At 42.0% G+C, this 10,366-nt stretch overlaps 1 protein-coding gene across 1 annotated transcript; it reads left to right on the plus strand.

The window, feature by feature from the left end:
- Positions 1-748: 748 nt before the first annotated feature.
- On the plus strand, positions 749-9,114 carry LOC306965017 (sodium- and chloride-dependent GABA transporter 1-like). The gene is made up of 15 exons (XM_079559222.1): positions 749-1,190; positions 2,079-2,446; positions 2,581-2,712; positions 2,838-2,938; positions 3,046-3,155; positions 3,305-3,437; positions 3,959-4,093; positions 4,174-4,277; positions 4,726-4,850; positions 4,932-5,044; positions 5,607-5,738; positions 5,832-5,934; positions 6,156-6,256; positions 6,411-6,578; positions 6,911-9,114. Exons 2-15 carry the CDS (start codon positions 2,212-2,214, stop codon positions 7,349-7,351), a joined length of 2,133 nt encoding a protein of 710 aa, XP_079415348.1. The 5' UTR covers positions 749-1,190; positions 2,079-2,211; the 3' UTR covers positions 7,352-9,114.
- Positions 9,115-10,366: the final 1,252 nt, after the last annotated feature.

The raw sequence follows: 10,366 nt of genomic DNA on the forward strand, positions 1-10,366 counted from the left end.
AGGTAACATCGGCACGTGGAAAAAAAAAAAGAATCAAGAAAAGACAGAAGTGGACAGGGCAAGTGATGAATACAATCTTTTATCACAAATCAAACAAGTGGGTATGTCCAAAGCGCCAGTTCACTTACCTCAGAACTTCTTCCAAAAAGTTCCACCACTTTCCAGTCGATCGCGCGTTATGATAGCCTAAAAAAAAAAAAAAAGTAGAATAAAATTTAAAAAAAAGTCCCCGTTTTACATCCATTTTCGTATGCATCCAGGTTATGGTTCCCCTCACATGAAGACGAGAATTCTGTGGAGGGTGACAACCAGGACTTAAGACAAGCGGCCAATGTCCCCTCCCTTTATTGACGGGTCCTCCTTATCACAATTTGCCACTTTGGCACAGACAGACGCGGGCAGCGCGCAGTGGCCTCACCTTCAAAATCATCCGGGGCATAATGATGCTTACCTGCCATATGTTTTCATTACACATTCAGGGGGGAGGCTGGGTTAGGATGGGGCTGCTATTTGAAGCAGCTCATTACCACACAGTATTCAATAATACAAACTTATTCTACTGCCAACAGCGACTTATATAATAGGCTATACTTTTTTTTTTTTTTTAATCAAGTGTCAAAAATGTGTGGAAAAATAACGCAATTAATGGAAATGAATGAATGGTAAAACAAGGGTGCGAGAGCGCGATGAGAGCAGCCTATGGATACGAGTTAGGTAGAAGAAGAGGAGGAGGTGGAGAGGAGGAAAGGGAGGGCGACTTTGAGATGACATTGAGGCTGTGTAGATGGTAGTTCAGTCTCTGCTTGTTGATGTTAGACAGTCGCGCGAGGCGAAGCGGCTGCTGCTCCCCGCGCTGAATCCATCCACCTCCTCCTCTCGTGCTTCTTCATCATTTCCACTTCTTCTGCTCGTTCCTCCCTCCTCTTCCTCTCCCCTGGTCTTTCAGCACTGTTCCCCGCTGGACAGCTCCTACTACGGAACGAACCCTGAACAAAAAAAAAAAAAGCTCCGAGTGCTGTCATTGTTGATGCATGGTCACTTTAAGGCTTTTAATGGAAGTAACATCTCTTTATGTTTCAAGACATATCGGGAGTTTACAACTTCTTCACCCACGGGAGGCATCTACGGATACCTCGCTTCGGCATTTGTGGCAGGCGGCGCATTTGCAACGCGCGGATCAACCATTGACTGTGAGTACAAACCAGTTTAATGATCTTTTTTTTTTTTTTTTTAGATAAGTGCTTGTGTGCAAAGCGTTTACAGTGTGGATTTTTGTCACGCAAGGTAACAATTTTGGTTATGAAAAAAGATTCTACTCTCAGTGACTGTGGTAAATGTAGCCTATTGCGCCGTACCTACTCGCCACAGCCAATTAAACGCAGAATGGATTACTGTTCTCCAGTCTGATGAACGGTGCAGACGTGGCGCGCGTTAGTTGCCAGTGAATTTGTACCGAACAAGCTTTCTATTCACGCAAAAAAAACAACAAAAAAACAATAACGCGTAAAGCTTTTACGCATTTGGACAGCCTTTGTCTCCATAGTGCGTTCCGTGGGCTGAGATTTCCTTTGAGACCTCATGTTTGGATTTCTGCATGTGTCTAAGTGTTACAAGAATCTGCAGGTGGTAATTGGTCCAATTCGTTCTGCTTATCTCTCATAGGCAGATCGCAGCGCTGCGTATTCGCGCCAGGCTTGTATGTTCTCTGTCGTCTTGTGATGTGTCTCAAAGTTTTATTTTTTCATTATGCAGGCTATATTCCTATAATTGATTTGTGTACATGCGTGTGCTGATCTGTTTTCACTGCTGTTAATTACGCGCAATCTGTCGCTTTTAGTTGTGGGAGCAGGTCCAGCATGACTTTGCCATCGATGGTTTTTGATGTTTGCTGAGTCTGATATGAATGAAAATATTGCAAGGAGATAAATGTCCCTGAGACGCGGTTATTTTGAACTGATTTTCTTGGCTCGATGTATCTGCTGATTAAATGATCATAATGTGTAGCCTATAGCCTACTTTTACGCACACATTGGCAGAAAAAAAAGAAGAAAAAAACATAACTCTGTTGACGCTTTCAGGTTGAGGGCATCTGACTGAGTCGAGAGCACAGTCCCAGAGGCTAGGTATAAAAACACCGCGAAGCTGCTGTCTACGTGGACAGGTGCTGAAGCCTCACGTCCGACTGCCAGGACCTTTGCCAAAGCCAGAGATATGGCGACGAACGGCACCAAAACGGATGGACAGGTGACAGAGCTGAACGAGGTGGCCACAAATAACGACAAACCCAAGACATTGGACGTGAAAGGGGGTGAAAAGACGAAAAAGGAGGTGCCTGACAGAGAAACATGGGGGGGGAAATTTGATTTCCTTCTGTCGTGTGTGGGTTATGCAATTGGACTGGGCAACGTGTGGAGATTTCCATATCTCTGTGGAAAAAACGGTGGAGGTAAACAGTTTATTTCTACCCGGCTGACAATTTACATTATATTTCTTGAGCCATTTAACCATTGAATAATTAGAGAACAATTCTCATTCTCATGTTTAGTCGAGTTTAAACAGAATGTATTTCTACCCATCCAGGAGCCTTCTTGATTCCATATTTTTTGACTCTCATATTTGCTGGGATGCCCTTGTTTCTGCTGGAATGCTCACTTGGTCAGTACACCTCAATTGGAGGGCTTGGTGTGTGGAAGCTGGCGCCTATGTTCAAAGGTACAACTTCAATGGGTACTAGTTAAATGCTAAAGATTACTGTGGTTGTTCATGAGGAATATTTGTATTTATAAAGAACAGGTGGAGTTTTACTATGATGCATGAAATGTATTTCTGTGTGATAGGAGTGGGCCTTGCAGCTGCTGTCCTGTCCTTCTGGCTGAATATTTACTACATTGTAATCATTTCCTGGGCCATTTATTACCTGTACAACTCCTTTACCACTGTGAGTATTCTACACTTCATAAAATGTGCAATGGATCACAGGGTCAAGGCTGCTATCAGACCACAGCAGCTATTACTGAGGTACAAACCAATTCATGTGTTTTACAGGACCTTCCCTGGAGCTCATGTAACAACGTATGGAACACGGATAAATGTTACACAAACTACTCTATTCCAGACACTACCAATCTGACCAGTGCTGTGCTGGAGTTCTGGGAGTAAGAAATCTACCACTTTTTGTTGCATCTACAGCTTTAAAGCATCTTGCATGCAATCCTACACTGATGCATAAAAGACTGCCTCCTCTGCTGCATGCTCATGTACGTGAGTGGATAATAGTCTTATTGTTGCTCGCTCTGACTCTTAGGCGCAACATGCACCAAATGACCGATGGCTTGGAAAAACCAGGCCAGATTCGAGTGCCACTGGCAATAACACTGGCCATTGCTTGGGTCCTTGTGTACTTCTGTATCTGGAAAGGGGTTAGCTGGACAGGGAAGGTAAGATATTCGGGTATCCAAAAGCAGCTCTCAATGAGGTTTGTGAGAAATCAAATATTTAGCAATGCAATATCGCTCTCATCAATCATTTAGATCACAGATAGCATTGTCCAGATTGATTTATATGAGTGATGAAACACTAATATTTCCTAAGTCCATTTTTCTGTGGTGGCTCCCGAGAGTCCAAGTGTCCTGACACAAGTTGTGTGTGCATTAAGAGGAGCAACAAGCAGCCTTAACTCAACTCTCATTCTTCTCACTATCTTCACATGAAGCACTTCACCCCCCCTGGTGCTACTTTTAAGTCTAACATTGTCATGGCAAGTCAATTAGGACTGGTCACAAAACACTCAATAACACTGCACATTTTGCTCACAAGTTGCATGAATTTTTTTTCATCAAAGTGCACAGACTATGAAAACATATTTAAAAGCAAAGCTGCATTTATAAAAGACTAAACCCTTTAGTTCTAAATCCAATGCCATGAGGTGGTCTATTGCTAACTGTTTCCTTTCTTGTAGGTTGTTTACTTTTCTGCAACATATCCTTACTTCATGCTGTTTATTCTCTTCATCCGTGGGGTCACTCTGCCTGGAGCTTTTGAAGGGATTAAGTTTTATATCACCCCTGACTTTGAGAAACTCAAAGAATCCGAGGTATTGACAAATGTCCTCTTTACAGCAATGCACTTCACACCTCACATACTCCACACAATAACCCTGTGTTTCTGTTCCAGGTTTGGCTCGATGCAGCCACACAGATCTTTTTCTCATATGGTTTGGGTTTGGGTTCACTTATAGCTCTGGGCAGCTATAATCCTTTCAACAACAATGTTTACAGGTAAGGTGCTATTTTTGGCTCATTGGATCGCTCTGGGCTTAAGTCCTTTTAGTTGAAGAGGTCACTCATTAAATTGGCGCATTAGAGGACATTGTATTACCAATACCATGTTCACTTTCAAGTGCATTAAGAGAGCTTATTAACGTTGCTGGCATTAATGTAATAGTTCAAGTCCAGAAAGGTTTCTTACTCTCTTTAAAAGAAAAACAAAACAAAACAGTGCGCGTGACATTTCTTCTTGTTCCCTCATGGTTCTAGGTCATGCAACGTTGAGTTACATAAACAGACTTCAACATCTAGACTAAATAATACAATTAACCAAACTGCATTTTCTTTTTCTTTTATGTATAAAATATGAACAGATATCTCAGATTTTGATGTATTGGAGAACCTCAGCAGGGAGGAAAAATCTCTGATAGCTTTTGTATTTAATCTCTCCTGCCCCCAGAGACTCTATCATTGTGTGCTGTATCAACTCGTGTACCAGCATGTTTGCTGGTTTTGTCATCTTCTCAATTGTTGGTTTTATGTCACACGTGACAAAGAGACCAATTGCTGATGTAGCAGCGTCAGGTAAAACACGATCTACATGATTCTTTTTGATGCATGTAAAATCAAGAAATATCAGCAAAAGTGTCCTCTCTTTCCTGTCAGGTCCTGGCTTGGCGTTCTTGGCCTATCCTGAGGCAGTCACCCAGTTACCTGTGTCTCCTCTCTGGGCCATCCTGTTCTTCTCCATGCTGCTCATGCTGGGGATTGACAGCCAGGTGAGGGCTTTGGTCAGACCTACAAAACTCAAATGGAGGGATATATCACACCGTTCCCTCTGCTCTCTACATGATAAGCATGCAATTTTCTTCTAGTCAAAGGACACTGCTGGCTTTGACTTTAGCTTTCCTGTCTAGATAATGAACCTTTCAACTCTTTGTGCTTTCTCCATCTTATTTCCCCATTTTAAGTAAGGAAAGGAAATGAAAGGAGGAAAGGACAGTATTTGTATATTTTAAGTAAAGCAAAAGTGGTCAGATAAGGCCATGGGGAGCTAAGAGAAGCACCGTATAGTTTTTTATGCCATCACGAAAAAGCAGTATTGAGATAGGAGGCTGCTGCTGTGCTTTAGACCAAGACACAGATATTTTAATGTAATTTCTGCCTTTATGCATCCTTTTCACCACACTTTAATCATAAATGCAGACTGCAATAATCTACTCACACTTATCCACCCAATTGTCTCAACATAAAGCCTGTTAATATTTACTTGTTATATCTTGGCATTATGTTGCAAATTTTCACAATGTCTCTAAGTATGCTCTGATATTCTGTTCCTAGTTCTGCACAGTTGAAGGATTCATCACTGCTCTGGTGGATGAATTTCCCAGAGCTCTTAGGGGCAGGCGAGAGTTATTCATTGCTGCTGTCTGCGTTGTGTCCTATGTGATTGGACTATCAAACATCACACAGGTAAGGCAGAGGCAACGCATTGGAGCAAATGTTTAATTCCTAGTGTTGCAATGTCCCATATTTTTATAATATTATCCATTTTTATGTAATCAGGGCGGGCTCTATGTGTTCAAACTGTTTGACTACTACTCTGCTAGTGGAATGTGTCTGCTGTTCTTGGTCTTCTTCGAATGCATCTCCATATCCTGGTGCTACGGTGTGTATCATTGTTTTGTTACACGTTTAAATAGACTGTTTCATTTACATTTTATGGACTATAACATTACAACACACATCCTTATTGTACAACACCAGGTGCCTTCAGCCTCAAGGTCAAGAGCACTCATGTGTTCCACTTCACCACCCTCATCATCATGCATGCCAGGATGGCAGCAAATTAAAATAAATTGAATCTGAATTTTGCTTCATTTCTCACAGGTGTGAACAAGTTCTATGACAACATTGAAGAGATGATTGGCTACAGGCCTGGTCTATGGTGGAAGCTGTGCTGGGTTGTATTCACTCCTCTCATTGTCGCTGTGAGTTTAACAAATACAAGAGCATATCTGAAGTCATAAATTAAAAATAAAAGATTCAATAAATAGAATGAATATTACCTGCCTGTGGTTGTGCAGAGATGAGACAGCAGCAGCTGTAGTGTCTAGATACATGAATGTCTCTTGTCTCCCACAGGGTGTGTTCCTGTTCAGCGCCGTACAAATGGTCCCTCTCAAAATGGGAGACTACGTGTTCCCGGGCTGGGGTCAGGGAGTGGGCTGGCTCATGGCACTGTCCTCCATGGTCCTCATCCCAGGATACATGATCTACATGTACATGGGACTCAAGGGGACTTACAAAGAGGTGGGACAGCAGACTTTGATGTGAACCCATTTGTTATGCCTGTCTATATTATAAATATGAATAATATTTTATATTAGTGTATTGATTTGATATTGACACATACATACACAAAAAGTATATTGCTATACTATATTTATCATTAACTTTAGTGCTTTCGTTTGCACAAGTGGGAGGGCTTCTGCTAACCGATACATACAGATCCACAACTGAGCAAAGCCTATTGGATCATTACATCACTGACAGAGTTGTTCTCAACTCAATATCCCAAAGCAAAACTGGTGACAAGTCTAGGTGTTGTTTACTAAGACCTATTGTATATATGTATCTTGCAGCGACTTCGGATAATGCTCAGGCCACCCGCGGTGACCAGGAGGCCACAGGAGAACGGCCCGGAGCAGCAAGTGGAGACCAACACAGCCAACCTGTCGAGCCCCACCAACCCAGCGAGCCCATCCACCCAGGCGCCTCCAAACGCAGCCAGCCCGGTCAACCCACCAGCAGCCGCCAGCCCCAACCCGGTGACTAGTGCCAGTGTGGCCCCTGCCCCGGCCAATCCGCCCACTGTGTCGAGCCCAACAAACCCAGCAACAAGCCCTACAACCGTCATCACCACGACTACCACTGTTAGTGCCAGTACAGCCAGCGTCACTGCCGCCGCCAAAAGTAGCCCGACCAGCGCAGCGCCCCCTGTAGGAAGCCCAGTGGAGAAGGTGAACCCTCCAAGCACAACAAGTCCCACCTCTAACCTGACCAATGCGGAGGCCAACGTGTAGACAACGAGAACACCCTCATGGAGCATGTAGATAAAAGAGAACATTACAAAGAACTTCCAAGATTTCAATTGATTCACCTACCTCCGAGGGCAATACGTGATCTAAACACAGATTTTCAAAAAACATCTACTGTATAATTTATTTTCTGCATTTGTAAAGCCGAGCCAATGATGTCTCACTGTTGGCTTGCTATCTGAACAACAATATCAGAGACTGTTAATGTTCACGACTACAACCGTCAATCTGAAAAATGTAAACATACTGTGTAATACTGTGAGAAAAGAAGAAAAAATACCTAGAGATATAGATTAGAGATTTGTTGAATATCTTCATGAATCAAGTAAATACAGTGTGACTATAGTAGATGAAGTAGTAAATTGACTTATTTGAAGAGTGCAATGGATTTCTTGTGGATGTTTACGACGCCTCACACAGCTGTCACTGGTGTTAGCATTGCACTTTGTGAGGTACAGGCCACAAGGCGAGCACAAGCTCAGAGCAAGCACAATGCCAATAAGAAGTACGAGTCCTGGAGAAATCCAGTCTTTGTTGCAAAAGATTTGTGTGTGAGAGAGACTGTTATTTTTCCTTCCTTTTACAGTGGAAAAAAGAGAAAAAATACTTTTATGTGATTGAAACATTTTTAGAATTATTTTTAGGATGTTTTATACTACATGTGTTGTGAAGGAGGACCAAAATCAATAGGCAGACAAAAGCAAAAACTATGCCGTTTAGAGTCGGGTTGGTAAAGCACAGGGTACAATGAAGTACAAAAAGCACAGGGTTAGAAAGTGATTTACAAACATTGACTATCCCTCAATGCTGACAGTCAGTCCTGTTTACTTTTTGCATGCTTTCCTCAGGAACATCAGAAAAAAAAAATCTAAAAATCTCCTGACAAAACAAAAAAGAATAAGAACAAACAAGGCCTTAAGCCAACAAACCAATTCTGTCCAAGCCATAGTCTATTTACACGACTGGGCACAAAGACAAAACACAGCTCTGTAAGCTAGCACAAAACCTGGACCAACTCTGTGTCTCTGTAGTCATTCCTTTCTTCATGTGTAAAACTGATCAAGCACAGTTTGATCGATATGTATTGAGCAATACATATGTAGATGTATGTATGTGTGCAGGCCAGTAAGCAAGTGGTCTGTTTCTCTTTTTGTTCCTGTTGTCTTTGCTTCACTATTGAAAAGCACAAAGCTTTAATTTGCCCAGATTTTTGCCATGGCGTGTAAGGACAATGTTAGTTTGCTTCTATGGCAGCTACTGTGAAAGGCATCTGGTTGAACAGAACATGTTTACTTTGAAAGCAAAACAACTGAGCGAATATGTGAAATGGCTACAGTTCATGTCCTGTGAATTTTGTATAAAGTTACTCTGCCACAGTTTTCTCTGGAACTTTGTTGTAAAACTGTACCGTGTAAAACATGTAACTGTGAATGTCTGTATTACATTGGAAGTTATTGTCTAAATGTCGAAAAAATGGAGTTGCTGTTTTCTGCAATAATATTTTGATCACAAAAGCTAAAGCACATACCTTACAGAAATATATGAGATGAAGATGATGACAATGAAGATGCTGAGGATTATATTAAAAATAGAAACTATGTCTAGTAAAACAATATTGTTTTGTATATTTTTAACTGTCTCACTGCCTAATGTAAAACAAAATATAAACATGATATGTATTTAAATGGTGTCACATGAAAAAGCACGATTGTTATGTTACAAATCGAAAAAGACAGAAAAAATAAAGAGTTACAGAAGTTATAAATACCACATACGTTTGGCATATGTCGCTTATAGCATGTGTGATTTAAGAAGCAGCCCCTCGCCCACAGCCGTCTTATTGAGAAATTGGGTCAGCTCAAGTATCCCATTCAACGCTCTGCGCTCAATCCTTAAGCATTAATTGGCCATTGTTCATACTCCTGTATCTAAATCTGCACAGATAATCAACCGTAGATTACCGTGTTCAAAATAAAAAAAGAGAAAACTGTAGTTTTATTCATCTCATAAGGGACGCTTCAAATGAAACAAAAGCTGTCTTTTTGTAGACAATGACATTCCACCACGGGGGTAAAAATGCAACTGGGGAGTAGCAAAAACATCAAACGAACAGCAGAGAAAACAATTTGAAGCATTCCTTGTGGTTTATAGAGTGTCAGAAACACAAGCTGATAGAGAGGCAATGGCGAGCAAGAAAAACACCACAAAACAGCTCCTGCCCCAGGGCCTGGCGTGCCCGCCCGCCCCATTTCCCCAGCCTCTTATAGCTCTATGTGCGTGTGTGAGTGTGTATGTCCTCTCCCCCACCTCCTCTCGCTTCCATTAGCTTCCAGTGTGTGATAAAAGAGACGGCACCAGCTGACACCACCACAATGACTCGCCGTGGATAAAAGAATGAGATGTCCTCTCTCGTAGCTCGTGGCAAACTCTGTCTGCGTCTGTGTTTGTGAAGGAGGGATAGAGAAAGAGAGATGGAGGTTAGAGACGCTGGCTCGGCTGGATTCCAGTGGACTGAGGCTTTGAATAATGCCCCTAATGGCTGCGCGTACAAACTAGCCCCTGATGGATGGCTTCACTAGTCTCCCTTTATTCCCACATGTGCAATTTAGCATCATTACCTGTGAAATCCAGTCACCACCAAGACGGAACAAACTGATGTGCACCATCCACCACAGCCATAGATCATCATTTTGAGCAGGGGCGGACAGGAGAAGGAAGCTCTTGATTAGTTGGTGCAAACTGGCAGAAACACAATTAGTCTCGGGTTAAGGTCAGCCATATTGAGAGTCTAAGTAATGGTCTTGTTTACTGCCACCCTGGAGTAAGATTATATTTTATTGTCGCCTGTAACATGATGACTTTATTTGAATGTCTATATACCAGGCATGGGGTTTTGAAGAAATTTGGTGAAGGACTGCAACCAGCAAACAATGGATTAGATCATTGTCACATTCAAATTCAATTATTTTACTCAAGGTTACACATTAACACTAGCCAACT

Source organism: Gobius niger (genome assembly GCF_951799975.1).
Source record: "Gobius niger genome assembly, chromosome: 6".
In the NCBI taxonomy this organism is placed as follows: domain Eukaryota; kingdom Metazoa; phylum Chordata; class Actinopteri; order Gobiiformes; family Gobiidae; genus Gobius; species Gobius niger.

Excerpts from the sequence above, each read along its gene's own strand:
- LOC306965017 (XM_079559222.1), top strand. The coding sequence starts at position 2,212 with ATGGCGACGAACGGCACCAAAACGGATGGACAGGTGACAGAGCTGAAC. Across the intron at positions 2,713-2,837 it reads GCTGGCGCCTATGTTCAAAG|GAGTGGGCCTTGCAGCTGCT; the intron begins GTACAACTTCAA and ends TCTGTGTGATAG. Across the intron at positions 2,939-3,045 it reads TGTACAACTCCTTTACCACT|GACCTTCCCTGGAGCTCATG; the intron begins GTGAGTATTCTA and ends TGTGTTTTACAG.